Raw genomic sequence first — 19362 nt, forward strand, 5'->3', positions numbered from 1 at the left:
GACGCAACATGGCGTGGGGGTTCAGGGCCTACTGCGCAACAAAGTAGGCCCGGGAAGGGAGAGGCTGGCCCGCCGATTGGTGGGCCCCGTTCGCGGGCCAGACCCCATCGAGGCCCCCCTGGGGACGGAGCCCCCCCCACCACAGGCCGCCCCCCGACCCTTCGCGCAGAGTTCCCGCCGGCAGCGACCAGGTGTGGATGGCACCGGCGGGACTCTACGTTTTCCGCTCGGCCCATCCGGGCCGGAGAATCGGCGACCGCGCCGTGCCAAACCCGCCGGCACAAATGGCGCCGATTCTCCGCACCGCGGAGCGGCATGGCTCGGTTGCGCCGATTCTCCGGCCCGGCGCTTGGCTCGTAAAATTGTGCCCCCTATCTTTCACTGACGGACAATAGTGAACCTGTAGTTTCATGATTGTCATTTCTGGGAGTAAACCTTTTATTTATTGATTGAATTTAGATTCCCTCAGCTGCCTTGGTTTGAACTCAGGGGCAAAATTCTCCCGAAATGGCGCGATGTCCGCCGACTGGCGCCCAAAACGGCGCCAATCAGACGGGCATCGCGCTGCCCCAAAGGTGCGGAATGCTCCGCATCTTTGGGGGCCGAGCCCCAACATTGAGGGGCTAGGCCGACGCCGGAGGAATTTCCGCCCCGCCAGCTGGCGGAAACGGCCTTTGATGCCCCGCCAGCTGGCGCGGAAATGACAACCCCGGGCGGCGCATGCGCGGGAGCGTCAGCGGCCGCTGACAGTTTCCCACGCATGCGCAGTGGAGGGAGTCTCTTCCGCCTCCGCCATGGTGGAGACCCGCCAGCGGATCGGTGGGCCCCGATCGCGGGCCAGGCCACCGTGGGGGCACCCCCCCGGGGCCAGATCACCCCGCGCCCCCCCCAGGACCCCGGAGCCCGCCCACGCCGCCTTGTCCCGCCGTTCAAAAGGTGGTTTAATCCACGCCGGCGGGACAGGCAATTTATCGGCGGGACTTCGGCCCATCCGGGCCGGAGAATCGAGCGTGGGGTCCCGCCAACCGGCGCGGCGTGATTCCCGCCCCCGCCGAATCTCCGGTGCCGGAGACTTCGGCAACAGCCGGGGGCGGGATTCACGCCAGCCCCCGGCGATTCTCCGACCCGGCGGGGGGTCGGAGAATGACACCCCAGGTCTCAGAAGTATTAGTCCAAACCTCTTGGTTACTAGCCTGTTGTAGGGTTATCGTTCAGTAAATCTTAATGAAGTCTTCGGATTCTCAAGTAGGTTAACTGTATGTATTTATTAACTGCAATCACTAAGTACATAAATAGATAAATAAAGGATTCAAGCTAGGAGCTGTCTCCATGCTTGCTTCTATACACAGCTCTGTCCAACACTTGGTCATGTGCTCTCTATCATCACTGTGTGGGCGGTACTATACTCAGCCCCATGTTAGCGCTATGGGCAGAATTTTCCCATCTGAGACTAAGTCTCGTAATGGGGGTGGGGTTGGGGAGTGTTTCCCGTTGAGGAGGAGCAATGGAGAATGACACCAAATTTTCCGTTCCTGGGGCAATTAATTATGTATCCAGGGTTTTTGTTCTGTCTTCTGTGGCAGATGGGTTTGGCATCGGGCGTCTTGCCATCATAGTGCAGAAGGAGGCCATTCGGCCCATCGAGTCTGCACCGACCCACTTAAGCCCTCACTTCCACTCTATCCTCGTAACCCAATAACCCCATCTAACCTTCTTTTTGGACACTAGGGGCAATTTATCATGGCAAATCCAACTAACCTGTACGTCTTTGGACTGTGGAGGAAATCGGAGCACCCGGAGGAAACCCATGCAGACACGGAGGGAACATCACTGCCCCACCATTGCAGAAAGAAGATGGATCTCTTGGAACACTTTGAGGCTGGAAGAATCTAACCCAATGTATTTCAAGTTGTTCTAACTTACCCCACATGTTTACATCATTATTTCTACCCCATCTCCCCCCTTCACATCTCTGGGCTCATAGGTTCAGGGGTTCTGGCCGCCTAATAACCCTTCCACTATTGGCACTACTGTCGGAGAACTGGTAGACTCTGTTACTGCAGGTAAACTCTGTGATGTGGAGGATCTAGGTGTCTTTTTATCCTCCTTTTACATTCCTTGGTATTTGTCGGTTCAGCAGTTGTGGGGATAGGTGGATGTTGTTTCATCCCATTTCTTGTGGGAGGGACGAATATTGTTCTTGTCTCCAGGTCATTTTTTCCTTCTCCTTTCACCTTTCATCGTGTGGGTCATTGTAATGTTCTCCGTGATGGAAGATGGCCTTTCCTGTTATGAGGATGTGTTTTTTTAGTCAGCTCGCCTTTTGTGTTTGGCTGTGTAGTATGCTGTCAGCAATGGACGGCTGCTGCCTGGTTCTAGCATCATCTGTCGTCACAATGTTGACCTCATCAACAGTCGCCGGAGCCAGAGGTTGAGGTTCTTCTTGTTGTTGGTCACTCTCTTGTTTATCCTTCATTGGAGGTGTCATGGTAACCATATGAGTTATAGCCTGGTCTGACCAATCTAATGAGGGTTTTCTGGCAGCTGTAATGAAAATGGACAAACCTACTCTGCAAAAAGAGGAGGCAGTTCAGAGCTGAAGTCCCAGTCAAGGATACTTTTTCTTGTTGGAGCTCTCAGGAACTTTCAGTGCTATATAATTTACAATAGTAGCTGACTTGGAATCTTGAGGCGCTTCAGGGCTATGCAGGCACCTCTGCTCAAGAGAGAAAAAGTCTGGTTACGGATGATAAAGATCAGCTCAAAGGTTTGTGTAGTACCATACTGAATGGTTCCAAATCAGGTTGCTGGATTCCTCCAGGCCTATAGAGTGATGTGTCTGCTGTTTGAAGCCAGGGGTCCCTCAGCCACAACTTACAATCTGATTGGACTGTATCATTGGCTCCTGTTTCCAATTTAAAGTTTGTGAGAGAGTGGTTAATCAAAATATCCACTTTCTAATGTGAAAACCCTGGATCTGTGACCTCACCCAAGAAGCATGGCTGTGGGCTCTCTTAATGTGCAGTGTTAACCTCATGAATCATCTTTGGGTCTTCTGTGCATTTAATTTGCGGAAGTGTCCAATTCTGTTACATCGAAAACATTGGGCGGTGATTGCAGAACTTTGATCTTACCCATGGGTGCACTTTGCTCCATAGCGTTGTTATGGTCATTCTACTGGTCAGTTTGAGTATTGGCTTGGAGTGTCCGTATTTCTGTGTTGTTTAACTAGCTGGAAAGTGTGGTTTCCTTGGTACCATGATTTACTTTTTCCTCTTAAAATGGACCTGTGCTGCACATGAAGTTCAAACTACGTAACAATCTGGATAGCTTTCACGAGAGGTAGATCCTCTTTCACTTGTATATCTCAGAGTGGACCGTCCGCTACAACTATTCTATCTCTGATAATTTCAGATTTTAGGTCCCCATATTCGCAGCCTTCAGCCACCCTGCACAGATCATTAATGAATGAGTTGACAGGTTCTCCGGACTGCTGGACACCCTTATTAGATTTAGCCCTTTTGTGTAAGTTGTTACTTCTTAGGTTAACTTAACTAAACTAAACATTGAATTATTTCAGTACTTTTTCAAGTTGAGCATAGAACTCAATGATTCCTTGTCCAGTAATAATGTCATCCACTATTGGGCCTACTGAATAAAGACGTGTGTTAACTTTTTGAGCTTCTATCTTTTTACCCATACCTGAAGCCATCATGTATCTAAGGAATCTTTTTCTCAAAAGTTTCCAATTCTATGATTGATCTAGATCTTGGATAAGTCCAAATTGATCTGAAATAGTGGACTTCTGGGGTGGGATTCTCCGATATCGGCGCGATGTCCGCCGACCGGCGCCAAAAACGGCGCAAATCAGTCCGGCATCGCGCCGCCCCAAAGGTGCGGAAGTCTCCGCATCTTGAGCAGCCGAGCCCTCACCTTGAGGGGCTAGGCCTGTGCTGGACTGATTTCCGCCCCGCCAGCTGGCGCGAAACTGACTTTGCCGTGCGGCGCATGCGCGGGAGCGTCAGCGGCTGCTCACGGCATTCCCGCGCATGCGCAGTGGAGGGGGTCTCTTCCGCCTCCGCCATGGTGGGGGCCAGATCGGCCCGCGCCCCCTCCCAGGACCCCGGAGCCCGCCCGCGCCGCCGTCCCAAAGGTTGTTCAATGCACGCCGACTGGCGTGTGTTGACAGCGGCAGGACTTCGGCCCATCGCGGGCTGGAGAATCGCCGGGGGGGGGCCCGCCAACCGGCGCGGCGTGATTCCCGCCCCCGCCGAATATCAGGTGCCGGAGAATTCGGCAACCGACGGGGGCGGGATTCACGCCAGGCCCCAGCGATTCTCCGACCCGGCGGGGGGTCGGAGAATCCTGCCCCAGATCTATGGTAAAAAAATTAAAAGAGTACATTCTGCTTTTAGAAGTTGCTGAAAATCATGTTGCCGCCGTTTTTTTGAAGGCGAAGGGTTTACCCACGCTTGCCAATTTTCACAGCTCGTACTACAGTGGCGCTCATGCTCGGCATTGAAAATATTTTTTAAAATAGCAGCTTGCATCGACTTGTTATCGTTCTCTGTTTCAGCGCTATGCTTTCATGTCACAAAAGCATAGAATCTTGGACTTTTCTAGTCTTTAAAGCTGATCTTTTAGCCGTGATTTAGATGCCATTTGTTCGAGTGCTGACTCAGAAATCTGTTTTTTTTGATGGAGCTCTCAAATGACAATTTCTGATCACAGAACAATTTAAAAGTTTCACAGGACTTGCTATATCCTGGAATTTAAATGTTTCCGCTCATCTCTGCTAATTCTGTTGACTCTGTATTCTGGGAATTGAAGCTGGACTTCCAAGAGACCCGAATGAAGTCTTCTGCTCAAGTGAGGAATTTTAAATTTCTGCGTTCAGCTTCCAAGCCTTTTTGTTAAGCTTTTCTCTGGTGATTTTCCTCTGGGCATCTGCTTCTTAAGCTTTTCTTCAGGTCATCATGCTTCCTCACATTTCTCTATACTTTTGCAGGGCTTTAGTTTTTCTCTGAAATTTTTTGCAAGGTTTTGAATTTTTCCATTCACTGCCACCATGTTGTAGGGAGCTGGTTATCGTCTTTGTGGTCTTCAGTGGATTAACTATGTATTTTCCAACTACAAGCACTATGTACATGAATACGGTAAAGGGTTCAAGTCAGGAGCTGCCTCCATGCTTGCTTCTACACACAGCTCTGTCCAAAACGAGGCTGACCTGTAGGTGGGTCATGTGTTGTCTTACATCACTGTGTGGTCTATTCAGTCCTGCACTAACTCTATATGTGCCAGGCCCTTGCACTATATAGCCAGCAACATTATCACTATGCTACTATCCCTTCTTGCCTACATTCCATCCTTCCCTCATCTTCCTGTGGTCTATCTCTGACTCTTCCCTCCTTTCCTCAACTCTTTTATTTCTATTTGGGAATAGGCTATTATCCAATATCTACTTTCAGCCCACGGATTCCCATTGCTCTGTCAATTACACTCCCTCACATCCGGTTTCCTGTAAGAATTCCATTCCATTCTCCCAATGACACTTCCTTACTAGTTTTCTGTTCATATACTGATTGAATTGTTCAACACAGAAGGATGCCATTCAGCCCATCGAGCCTGTGCAGGCCCCCTGCAGAAGCAGTTCCCTCAGTGCTATATCCCCGCCTTCACCCCATAGCCTGCACATCTTTCTGATCAGAAGATTATCTGATCCCTTTTGAAAGCCTTGTTTGAACCTGACTTCACCATTCTCAGGTTGTGTATTCCTGATTCGTCACTAGGCAAAAAAGCTTTTCCTCAGGTCGCCCTTGCTTCTATAGAATCCATACAATGCAGAAAGAGGCCATTGGGCCCATCGGGTCTGCACCAACCCTCTGAAAGAGCACTCCACCCAAGCGCACTTCCACGCCCTATGCCAATACCCCTTAACCTAACCTGCACATTTTTGGACTGTGGGAGAAAACTGCCGCACCCGGAGGAAACCCACGAAGACAAGGGGAAAATGTGCAAACTTCACACAGACAGTAACCCAAGACTGAAATTGAACCCGGGTCCTGGCACTGTGAGGCAGCCGTACTAACCACTGTGCCACCCTGCTGCCTCTTTTTGCCAATCACCTTAAATCTGCACCCATTGGTTCTTGATCCTTCCACAAATGAGAACAGTTTCTCCCTGTCGACTGTTCAGACCCAGCATGACGTTTGAATGCCTCTATCAAATCTCCTCTAAATGTACTCTTCAAGAACAAGAGGCCCAACTTCTCCAACCAATGTATGTAACTGGAGCTCTTCATCCCTGGAACCATTCTCGTGAATCTTTTCTGCACACTCTCTAAGCCTTCACATCCTTCCTAACGTGCGATGACCAGAACTGAACACAGTACTCCAATTGTGACTGAACCAGTGTTATATGAAGATTCCTTGCTGTTCTGCACTATGTCCCTATTGATAAAGCTCAGGATCCTGTATACTTTATTAACTGTACTCTCAATCTGCCTTGATTCATGCATTTATAAACCCAGGTGTAGCACACATTACAGATAATGTCCCAGACGCCACCATCATTATCCCAGGGTATGTCCTGACGAAAGACAGGGCACACCCCAGCAGATGTAGTGGCGCACGACATACCCCAGCAGAGGTGGTGACACAGTGGTATACAGTTCGAATGGGGTTACCCTGGAAGTTCTCAACATCGACTCTGGACCCATAATGTCTCATGGCATTAGGTCAAACACCAAGGCAGGCCAGCAGCACGGTTCAATTCCCATTACAGCCTCCCCGAACAGGCGCCGGAATGTGGCGATGAGGGGTTTTTCACAATAACTTCATTTGAAGCCTACTTGTGACAATAAGCGATTTTCATTCATTTCATTCATTCATTCCGGCTGATTACCAAATACTGCCCCCCCCCCCCCCCCCTTCAGGCCTCCAACCTGCTGTGTGGCGCTACACGATGTTTGATGGGATTGATTTCCAACAGATCTAGAAATTCCAAACTGGGTATTCATGAACAGCAGCAGAATTGTACTTGACTACAATCTCTAACCTCATAGCCAAGCATATTCCCCACTTCACCATTACCATCAACCCCAGTTCAACACAGAACACGTGCCAAGAGCAACACCGAGCATACCTAAAAATGAGGTGTCCACATGGTGATACTGCAACTTCGGACTACTTATGTGTCAAACAGAGAAAACAGCAATAGCTAAGCAATTGCACTGCCAACAGATCAGATCTAAGCTCTGCAGTCCTGTCATATCCAGCCATGAATGGTCATGGACAATTAAAGAACTCATATCCTGACCCTCAATGATGGGGGAGCGCAACTCATCAGTGCAAAAGATATCACTGAATCCCCCGCTATCAACAGCCTGAGGTCATAATTGACCAGAAACTGAACTGGACTAGCCAGATAAAATCTGTGTCCACAACAGCAGGTGAGAAGCTTGGAATCCTGTGGCAAGTATCTCACCTCCTGACTCTCCAAAACCTGTCCACCATCTACAAGGCACAAGTCACACCATCCGCAAACATTCACTCCCTCCACCATCAACACACAGTAGCAGACATGTGTACCATCTACAAGATGCACAGCAACTCACCAAGGCTCCTTCGACAGTACCTTCCAAACCCACAACCTCTACCATCTAGAAGGACAAGGGCAGTAAACCCCACCACCTGGAGGTTCCCCTTCAAGCCACTCTCCATTCTGACTGGGAAATATAATACTGTTTCTTCATTGTTATTGGGTCAAAATCTTGGAACTATGGGTGGTCTAGTGGTATTGTCACTGCGCTAGTAATCCTGAGACCCAGGGTACTGTCTTGAGAACACAGGTTCAAATACCACCACGGCAGGTGGTGGAATTCAAGAAAAAATCTTTTGGTAAAAATCCATTTGATTCCTTAAAGCTCTTTGAAAGGAAAATTGCCATCCTGATGTGGTGTGGTCTACATGTGACTCCAGACAGATGTGGTTGACTCCTAATTGCCCTCTGATATCTTAACAACCTTTGCAAGCCACTCAGTTCAAGGGCAATTGAGGATGGGCAATAAATGCTGACCTTGCCAGCTGCACCCACATCCCATGAGTTAATTTTTAAAACCTCCCTCTCTGACAATACTGTGGGTGTACTTACATCACATAGGCTGCAGTGGTTCATGGAGGCAGCGCACCACCACCTCTTCAAGGGCATTTAGGGATGGGCAATAAAAGTGCTAGACAGCAACACCCACGTCCCATGAAAGGAAAAAACAAAACCCAATTATGTCCTTCCTGGTAAGGTTTGTGGATGGATTTCCCGCCCATCGCCAATGGTATTGAATGTCCACTCACCGGCTACATCTTATCACTGCTAGGATTAACCTGCTGAGTATTCCCAATGTTCTCTATTTATTTCTCTGATCACTGATCCAGTAACATAACCATAACTGTAACCCCTCCTCCTGACTCCCAAAATCACAGTTGGACTGGAACTAACCTGGAAGAGGACGTAGGTTCCGTCGTCTGACGTTGGACACGCGTGTGTTTGAGGAGATGCTCCTTGAGGGCAGCTTGGACCTCCGCAGGTATATCGGGCGAGGTCTGGCTGATCTTCATGGCGGTTGTCAGTAGTGTGACCGAGTTCTTTCCATTCTCTTTAATCTCCTTAATTTCCTTTTTCTCGGGGGTTTCCACGATCTCGGGGGCATCGTTCGATGTTTGCTGAGGGACGTTATTTGCATTAGAGGTCAGATCTTTGTTCCTCCAGTATGGCCAGCAGAGCTTCCAAAATACAAACAGAGACACTACCAACAGGGCAAGCCCACAGAAACAGACGACTACAGCAAGCAGACTGACTGAAATGTCTACAAGCGAGCAGAGAGTAGGAGGAAAGCAAACAGCATGACAGACAAACAGGGAGGAGAGAAAACAGGAAAAGGTGTGAATAAGGAGCTGGTCTCAAGAGTTCACATCCAAATATCATTACATTACACACTAGGCAACATGGGAAGAGCAAGTTTGATACAGCAAGGACGGTTTGCTCGGCATCATTTGGAATATAAACAAAGGAAGTGGCAGGAATATTTGGCTAAAAGTGCCTATGGTCCTAGATACCAGTACCCAAGTGTCACCAGATACTCAGCCTCATTATTTCACAGCAGCGAAGAATGAACTCACCAGGGGATAGACAGGAAACGTCACAGCTCCACAAGTGCCCCTTGTGGCCCTCCTCTAAGTGGTCCCTGAATTGGGGTCTGGGGATCAGAGTTGAGTCAGGTCAGAGATCAGGGCAGGGGTCATTTTGGGTTAGGTAGGGTAAAAGATCAAGGATCTGGCTCGGGATCCTGTAGTCAAGTCATGTGGTTGGCGGAGGAAACGGGTTGGGTGGGGGAAGAGGGAGGAAGCCAGAAGAGTGTAGCTGAGGATTGTAGATTGAGGCGGCTGGGGATGTGGAGAGGAAAAGATTTCCAAATGATGGGGGTGGGAGGATCAGAATGGCACCGGTGTGAGGGTGTGGGGGGCAGGGGTCGCAGCAGGCCCCCTCAGTAGCTCCCTGGGACACAATGGAACCACCGCAGCAGGAGCTGGGTCCCCGATACAACTGGACAGCATTGGCAGAACCACGTCTTCAAAGATTTTAAAAAAGAGAAAGGAAATCTTACATTTATATGGAATATTTTATGACCTTTGGATATCCCGAATCACCTTACAGCTAAAGGAATACTTTTTCTTTTGAAGTGTAGTCACTGATATGTGAGAAACATGCAATGGCGAGTTTGTGCACAGCAAGATCTCACAAGATTATGACCTGATTTTTAATCGCTCCACCATTGTCATCAGCTGCATGAGTCTTAATTCCTAGGATTCCTACATTAAACCTCTTCACTTCCCCCTGCCCTTTCAGGGTGCTCTTTAAAACCCAGCTACTTTGGTCACCTATCCTGATATGTCCTTTCTTGGCTCAGTGTCAAATGTTATTTGATAATGCTCCTGCAAATAATTTGGGATTAAGTTGCTGTTGGCATTGTTTTTTAGTGGTGTTGGTTGAGGGACAGATATTGTCCAGGACACTAAAGAGAATTCTGCTGTGCTGCTTTGAAATAATGAGATCTACCGGAGGGGGAAGACAGGACCTTGGTTTACTGCCTTTGAAAGATACTACACTCCCAACAAGCAGATTTTGAAAGGAACCAAAGCTCACAAGAAATTTCTTTCCGCTGGTAATTGATTGCATGGTTTTGAGCTTGTTATAACCCGCACGAGTCCTACGGGGCCAGGTATGGAACCAACATAGCAGACCAGGCTGAGATCCGATATATGTTGTAAATATAATTGCTTCTTTTTACTAACTAGGTCCAGACATGTTTGTGGTCTACTAAAGAGTTAAGTGCTATTTCCCAATTGTTTCTGGCATATTCTGTTAACTGCCCTGTGAGAATTGAATATCTGTACAAGTCAGCAAAAGTATGAACTGCTAATCGTTATTTACAGCTTGGAGCAGCAGAGATTCACCAAAAACATAGCAGGGCTTAAAGGGTCAAATTGTGTTGTCTTTCTTTTTATTTGTTTGTTTAGGGGATGCAGCTCTCTCTGCCGAAACCATAATTTATTGCCCATCTCTAATTGCCCTTGTGAAGACGGTGGTGAGCTGCAGTCCATGTAGTGTAGGTACACCTACTGTGCTGTTAAGAAGGGAGTTCCAGGGTTTTTACCCAGTGACAGTGAAGGAATGTTGATTTGGTTCCAAGTCAGGGTGGTGTGTGGTTTGCTGCCCTTGTCCTGCTAGATAGCAGAAATTTCAGGGTTTGGAAGCTGCTGCCAAAGGAGCCTTGGTGATTTGCTGTATTACACCTTGTAGATGGTACACATAGCTGCCAATGTGCATCGGTGGTGGAGGGGGTGAATGTTGAAGGTGGTGGATGGAGTGCCAATCAAGTGGGGCTGCTTAGTTCTGGATGGTGTCAAGCTTCCTGAATGTTGTTGGAGCTGCACTTATCCAGGCAAGTGGAGAGTATTTCATCACCAAGTATACCAACTTGTATAAACTTGGTTTATAATCCCTCAAATTTAGAAGCTTGTGGGCTGATTTAATCAAGGTGTGTAATATGATTAAAGATCATTTTATGGGGTAGATAAAGAGAAATAATTTCTTCTGGTGAGGCAACAAATTAGAGCTGTGGGACGGGATTCTCCCATTGAGCGGCTATGTGTCAACGCCGGCATAAAAACGGGAGTATTTTACTCTGACTTCGTTCCGCCCGTTCCAGGACACCATTCTCCGGCCCACAGGGGGGCTAGCAGGGCGTTGGAGTGGCCCACGCCCATTCACAGTGGCCTTCTTCCCCGCGCCGGCTACAGGAGCCGGCGCGGAGGAAAGGAGGCCCCCTGCCAGAGAGGCCAACCCGCTGATCGGTGGGCACCGATTGCGGACCAGTCCACTACGGAGACCCCGCCCGGCGTCAGACACCCCCTGCCCCCCCCCACCCCCACTGGCTGCCTCCAGACACTTCAACGCCGAGGTCCCGCCGGCTCAGAGGAAGTTAGAACGGCGCCGGCGGGACTCGGATTTTATTGTGAAGGCCGCTCGGCCCATTCGGGCCGAAGAATCGGTGCGTCGGCCCGCGCCGGCCCGGGTCGGAGAGTCGGCACATACCCCGACCGGCGCCAGGCCGACCATGCCGGCGCCGATGGCGTTGATTCGCCGCCCTGCGGAGAACTGCGTCCCGGCAGCGGGGCGGCGTGGCGCGATTCGCGCGGCGCCGCACCGATTCTCCATTCCGGCGGGGGGGTCGGTGAATTCTGCCCATGGTATTTAGGGCTCAAATCGGGAAGCACTTATTCGTACAATGGGTGGTACAAGTCTGAAACTCTCTCCCTCAAAAGGTTGTTGAGACTTTTGGTCAATAGGAGCTTTTAAGATTCAGCTCGATAGATTTTTGTTGGTCAAGTGTACTAAGGGGCGATCCTGTAGCTCCGGTTTCAAATCCCACTTCAGGATTTAATGGCCTAGAAAGGTGCTTCATAATGTAGCCACAAAGGTGGAATATCAACCTGCAAATCCGTCCAATCCAGCCACATTGCAGAAGGCAAGAGCAAACCACTGCAGTAGCTCTGGTCATAGAATCCCTACAGTGCAGAAGGAGACCTTTCGGGTCATTGAGTCTGCATTGACTCTCTGAAAGAGCACACTACCCAGGTCCACTCCCCCACCCATCACACCCTGTTCCCTAACCTAGCCCGCACGTCCCTGAAAACTAAGGGACAATTTAGCATAGTCAACCCAACTAACCTGCATGTCTTTGGACTGTGGGAAGAAACCGGAGCACCTGGAGGAAACCCACGCAGACACGGGGAGAACGTACAGACTCCACACAGACTGGCAGCCAAGGCCAGAATTGAACACAGGTCCCTGGCGCTGTGAGGCAGCAGTGCTAACCACTGTGCCACTGTGTCACTTTGCAAAGCACAATCATAGACCAAGCCAATGGAAGTCCATGGTCGCCAAAACTCTCTTAGGACCTGGTACCTGAGGGAGGAGGGGGAGGAAGTGTTTGAAGGGGAGGTCTTGGTCTTGATGCAATGGGTCCTGTCCCATCCTCTGAGCCAGAATCTCTGGTTTTGCGAAATACTCCAGGAACTAATGGCTAAGGAAGCTACGTAACACAGTCAAACAGTTTGAGTATGAACCTGTAGATCCTTCCAACACCTGCTAACAGTAAGAATGAGAGAGATTCCTGGTCAGCCATTTAATGGTAAGAACATTGGAACGTCTACCATCTCTATCAATAGCTCCAGTGTACAAAATGCAACAAAAGTGCATGTGTGAACTGTAACACACCATTACCAAATATATTAAGGGATAGAGATCAATGTGGGCAAATAGTCCCCTATGATCTGATTGAATGGTGAACGGGCACAACGGGCTGACAAGGATACAAGAGGTCAATATTCCAAAAGGATTTTCATGCCAGTGAGAAGTTGTGTTCTGGGGAAGTTGTCACTGATTCTCCACTGATCACCAGAGACCGCTATTCCTTTATTACTAGGCAGAGTGTGACCGTGTGACAATATAAGTTTTGTTAGCTGCGTGCTACACACTCGTTGTGCCCAAGACCCTCTGCCTGTGGCAATAAAAGAATATTGAGAGTAAAGTAAAGATTAAATTCCAAGCATTAGATTTTCCAATGTTTCACGCTTCAACAGCACAGACGTGCCATACACTCGCAGCAAAGCTCTGTTCTGGGAGGGTTAAAGGCACAAGAACTTACATTTACCTCATCTGGCCACTGTCACAGAGGATCATAGGCTCTCTCTCCATTAGAGAGATACACGTTTTGACACCCTGGAGCTTAAAGGCACCACTTTGCAGGCTTGGAGTAAGGCAGGGCCTCCATGAAATACCACAGCCGGTACAGAGACTGAACCCACACCATTTGTGTTGTTCTACACTTGCATTTTTACTGTGCCTTTAACATCCTCAGGATATTCCAATTCAATATACAGCCAATTAAGCACTTTTTGAATTGATGCCACTGTTGCAATGTAGGAAATGTGGTCGGCACTTTCTGCAATTCAAATCCCACAATCAATAATGAGATAATTGACCAGAACAATCTGGTGATAAAATTCATCTTTGGAGCTAACACGGAAACAGGAATTAGCCAATTGGCATGCAGCCCTTTTACACTCGGTCCATTTTGTTTTTCATTGAAGTCAGTTGTTCTTTGAATAGTGCCACATGATCCTCTACTTCCACCTATGGGGGAAGATGGGGCCACGGTTTACTGTCATATCCGAAAGACAGCCAGCGGAATAACCCAGAGACCCAGGTGAATGCTCATGGTTTAAATCCCATAATGACAGCTGATGGAATTTAAATAATAAATCAGGAATGCAGTAATCTGCGTGTTATTTGGCACTCTACCAACCAGAATGTCTGGTGTTCCCAAATACGAATCATCACTTGACCAACCAGAAGCAATCACAAAGTTATCTGGAACCCATGCCTGTATAGTATATATTTTTATACTTCTGTTTGAATGTACTGATGAAAATTAGAAGTAAAACAAATACAGTTCTTTACTTCCTGAGTACTTGTATATTAGTTCATGTTCATGTTACTCTGCTGTAAATGGGGCTCTCGGTTAGCCAGCATTTTTCATTAACTGACATCCCCCAAGCCCTGTGCAGACCTTATAAGAAGAATTTTAATATATGAACAGCACTCAAGACTCAAAAATCATTGATTTTTGTAAAATCTGCATGACAAAATGTCCTTTCGGGAATCCGTTACCCTTCCCTGGTCTGGCCTTTACGTGACTCCAGATCCACAGGAATGTGGTTAACTCTTAACTATCCCTCTGAAATGGCCTAGCAAGCCACCCAGTTCAAGAGCAATTAGGGATGGGACCATGGGAAACAAATGCTGGCCTAGCCAACGACACCCACATCCCATTAAAAGAATAAAGAAAATAAATATACATTGGTAATATAAGAAAGCTCTAGTTAAAAGAAGGCAACCTCCCAAGTTCCTACCAGTTTGCTTTGATTCTGCCTTTACTGTTCTTCCACCTCTCATTCAAAATCATCATTCTCCACCACCCTCCCAGGTATGATAAAAATGTTCTCACCAAGACTTCTTCACTGCTTTCCTCCCTCAGCCTCTGCACACAATGATGTCTCATCCTTGGTGATTTCAAATCCACCTCAACTCGTTATTCTCTCTCACCTCTGAGTTCATGGCGCTCTTATCCTCCCTAAAGCTCTTAGTATGTGTAAACTCCTCAACTCATATTTGTGGCCACCCCCTTGACCTTGCCATCTCACTTGGTCTTGCTAGTCCCATCATATCAATCACAGGTATGGCCACATCTACTTCCTTGTATCACTCACCCACCCACATCCCTCTTTCCAGTCCCAACCCTACCTCCTTCTGTATCTGTAGTGGAAACAAAAATCCCCCAATTCACTTACAAGTGCACTTTCAAAATCCCAACTATCCAGCTTTGACCCTTTATTTGTCATGATATTTCTGCAGCTCCTGATTTATTCAATTGCGCTCTCGCCTACACCTTTGATAGTCTAGTCCCCAATAAAATCATTACGTTCTCTTATGTTGGCTATTCCCTCTGGTACAGTCCTCATGCCCCCTCCCTTAATATACAAACATACCAGTTAGGAGCAGAATTAGGCCAATCGGCCATTTAATAAGATCATCGCTGCTCTGACTGTAATCTCCCACCTCCCCCCATAACCTTTCACCCTCCCTGTTTAACAAGAATCTATCCCCCTCTGCCTTGAAACAGTCAAAGACTGTGTTTGCACAGCCTTTTGAGAAAGGGAGATTCAAAGACTAATGACCCTCTGAGAGAAAGAAATCCTCCTCATCTCGGTCTTAAATGGGTGATCTATTTTTAATAAGTGACTCCCAGTTCCAGATTCTCCCACAAGAGGAAAAGTCCTCTCCACATCCAGCCTGTCAATACCACTCAGGATTTTATATGTTTCAATCAAGTCATCTCTTACTCTTCTAAACTCCAGCGCATACAAATCTATAACCTGACCAATCTTTCCTCTTAAGACAACTCGCCCTTTCCAAGTAATAGTCTGGTAAACCTTCTCTGAATCAATGTATTTATATCCTTCTCTAATTAAGGAGACCATACTGTACACAGTACTCCAGATGTGGTCTCATCAAAGCCTTGTGTAACTGGAGCATAACCTCCCTACTTTTGTATTCAATTTGCCTCGCAATAAACAATAACATTCTATTAGCTTTCCTAATTACTTGCGGCACCTGTATACTAGCCTTTGCGATACATGCTCCAGGACAGCTGGATCACTCTGCATCCCAGAGCTTTGCAATCTGTCACCATTTAGATAATATGCTTCTTTTTCATTCTTCCTGCTAAAATGGACAATTTCACATATGCTTCCATTATACTCCATTTGTCAGATCTTTGTCCATTCACTTAACTTATCAGTCTCCCCTTTGTAGCCTCATGATGTCCTCTTCACAATTTACTTTCCTACCTTTCTTTGGGCTCTCAACAAATTTAGCAACCAGTTCTTTCAACCAAGTCATTTATATAAATTGTAAAGAGTTGAGGCCCAACATTGATTCTTGCAGTACACCATGTGTTACATCTTGTCAGCCTAAATGAGACCCATTTATGGTACTCTGTCTCCTGTTAGCTAACCAATCTTCTATCCATACTAATATGTTACCCCCTACACCATGAACTTTTATTTTTCATGATAATCTTTTAATGTGGCACTTTACCAAATGCCTTCTGGAAATCTAAGTATAGTGCATCCACTGCTTCCCCCTTATCCACAGCACATGTGACTCCTTCAAAGAACTCCAATTAATTGGATAAACATGGTTTCCCTTTCACAAAATCATGTTGACTCTGTCTTATAACTTTGAATTGATCTAAGTGCGCTGCCATAACATCTTTTATAATAGATTCCAGCATTTTCTCTCTGACAGATGTTAAGCTAACTGGCCTATAATTCCCTCCCTTTTTGTCTCCCTCCCTTTTTGTATAAAGGAGTTACATTTGTTATTTTCCAATCTAATGGAATCTTCCCTGAATCCAGGGAGTTTTGAAAAATTAAAGCCAACCCATCAACTATATCACTAGCCACTTCTATTAAGAACCTAGGATGAAATCCATCAGGATCTGGGAATTTGTCAGCCGACAGCTCCAACAGTTTGCTCAGTGCCACTTCATGGGTGATTGTAATTTTCCAGAGTTCCTCCCTTCCAATTCACAACTATTTCTGGGGTAGTTCTTGTATTTTCTCTCGTGAAGACCGATACAAAATACCTGCTCAATTCATCTGCCATCTCCTTATTTTCCATTATTAACTCCCCAGTCACCTTTCTGTAGAACCAACACTCACCTTATTAACTCTTTTCTTATTTAAGTATCCATAGAAACTCTTTACATTTCTGGTTAGCTTTCTCTTATCCTCTAATTTTTCCCTCCCTTGTAATCTTTTTGTCATTCTTTGCACTTCTTTACATTCTGTCCAATCTTCTGACCTGGCGCCTGTCTTTATGCAATTATCTGCTTTTTCTTAATTTCATAGTTTGATACTATCTTTAAATTTTTAGTTAACCATAGGTCCTCGCCTTGGAATTTTTCTTTCTCTTTGGAGTGTGTCTGTTCAGTGTATTCTGAAATATCCCTTTAACTGTCTCCCACGACATCTCTATGGACCTATCCCTTAATTCTCGAAACAGAACACCCGGAGGCCTTGTTCATCGTGGCCAGAGACTTCAACAAGGCCAACCTCAACAGTGTACTGCCAAAACTCCACCAGCACATCTCCTGTCCCACCAGGGGCGACAACACTCTTGACCACTGCTACTCAAAAATCAAGGGCGCCTACCGTTCCATCCCCCGACCGCACTTTGGGAAATCAGACCATAAGACGGTGCTCCTTCTCCCGGCATACAAGCAGAAACTCAAGCGGGAGAATCCAGCTAAGAAGGTTGTGCAGTGCTGGTCCGAGGAGACAGAAGAGCTCTTACGTGACTGCTTAGAGACAGTGGACTGGTCCATATTTAAGAACTCAGCGACCAACTTAAATGAGTATGCCACCACCGTCACAGACTTCATCAGCAAATGTGTGGACGACTGCGTGCCAAAGAAAGCAGTACGTGCGTTCCCCAACCGGAAACCATGGCTCAATCGCGAGATTGACTCCCTACTGAAGGACAGATCTGAGGCATTCAAGGCAGCCGACCCTGACCTATACAAGAAATCCAGGTACGACCTCCGCAAAGCCATCCGGAATGCCAAGAGAGAATATCAAACCAAGCTAGAGTCACAGACAGACTCTCGGCGGTTGTGGCAAGGACTAAACAACATAACGGGCTACAAAGCGAAGCCGAACAGTATCTCAGGCAGCAGCGCACCCCTCCCCGATGAACTCAATGCATTCTATGCTCGGTTCGAGCAGGTAACCAACAATCCACTGGCGAGTGCCCCAGCAGCCCATAATTCACCCATACCCACCATCACAGCTTCTGAAGTCAGATTGGCCTTCCTGAAAGTGAACCCTCGGAAGGCGACGGGCCCAGACGGGATCCCTGGTCGTGCACTCAGAGCCTGCGCGGACCAGCTGGCAGAGGTATTCACGGACATCTTTAACCTGTCCCTACTCCACTCTGAGGTCCCCACCTGCTTCAAGAAGACCACCATCATACCGGTACCAAAGAAGAACCAGGCAACGTGCCTCAATGACTACCGACCAGTGGCCTTCAGTCGTAATGAAGTGCTTCGAAAGGTTGATCATGAAGCACATCACCTCCATACTCCCAGAACGCCTTGATCACTGCAATTCGCATACATCCGCAACCGTTCCACATCAGACACCATTTCCGTGGCCCTGCACTCATCCCTAGAGCATCTCGAAAACAAGGACTCCTACATTAGACTCCTATTTATTGACTACAGCTCTGCCTTCAACACCATAATCCCAGCCAAGCTCATATCAAAGCTCCAAAATCTAGGACTTGGCTCCCCACTCTGCAACTGGATCCTCGATTTTCTGACCAACAGACCACAATCAGTAAGAATGAACAACAACACCTCCTCCACAATAGTACTCAACACCGGCGCCCCGCAAGGCTGCGTACTTAGCCCCCGACTCTACTCCCTAAACACACACGACTGCGTGGCAAAACTTGGTTCCAACTCCATCTACAAGTTTGCTGATGATACGACCATAGTGGGCCGGATCTCGAATAACGATGAGTCCGAATACAGGAGGGAGATAGAGAACCTAGTGGAGTGGTGTAGCGACAACAATCTCTCCCTCAATGCCAGCAAAACTAAAGAGCTGGTAATTGACTTCAGGAAGCAAAGTACTGTACACACCCCTGTCAGCATCAACGGGGCCGAGATGGAGATGGTTAGCAGTTTCAAATTCCTAGGGGTGCACATCTCCAAAAATCTGTCCTGGTCCACCCACGTCGACGCTACCACCAAGAAAGCACAACAGCGCCTATCCTTCCTCAGGAAACTAAGGAAATTTGGCATGTCCACATTGACTCTTACCAACTTTTACAGATGCACCATAGAAAGCATCCTATCAGGCTGCATCACAGCCTGGTATGGCAACTGCTCGGCCCAGGACCGCAAGAAACTTCAGAGAGTCGTGAACACCGCCCAGTCCATCACACAAACCTGCCTCCCATCCATTGACTCCATCTACACCTCCTGCTGCCTGGGGAAAGCGGGCAGTATAATCAAAGATCTCTCCCACCCGGCTTACTCCAACTACTTCCATCGGGCAGGAGATACAGAAGTCTGAGAACACGCACGAACAGACTCAAAAACAGCTCCTAAAT

The 19362-nt window shown here is 47.6% G+C and overlaps 1 protein-coding gene across 3 annotated transcripts in view; it reads right to left on the reverse strand.

The window, feature by feature from the left end:
- Nucleotides 1-19362, reverse strand: part of syt10 (synaptotagmin X) — a 152560-nt gene that overhangs the window by 83991 nt on the left and 49207 nt on the right. For 2 of the 3 annotated variants that reach the window (XM_072484856.1, XM_072484855.1), the window contains exon 2: nt 8494-8860. In XM_072484856.1, the coding sequence (XP_072340957.1) occupies nt 8494-8860 (367 nt within the window). The remainder of the gene's footprint in view (nt 1-8493; nt 8861-19362) is intronic. The other variant, XM_072484857.1, reaches the window with a different exon arrangement.

This window comes from Scyliorhinus torazame, chromosome 19, assembly GCF_047496885.1.
Source record: "Scyliorhinus torazame isolate Kashiwa2021f chromosome 19, sScyTor2.1, whole genome shotgun sequence".
NCBI classification, from domain to species: Eukaryota; Metazoa; Chordata; class Chondrichthyes; order Carcharhiniformes; family Scyliorhinidae; genus Scyliorhinus; species Scyliorhinus torazame.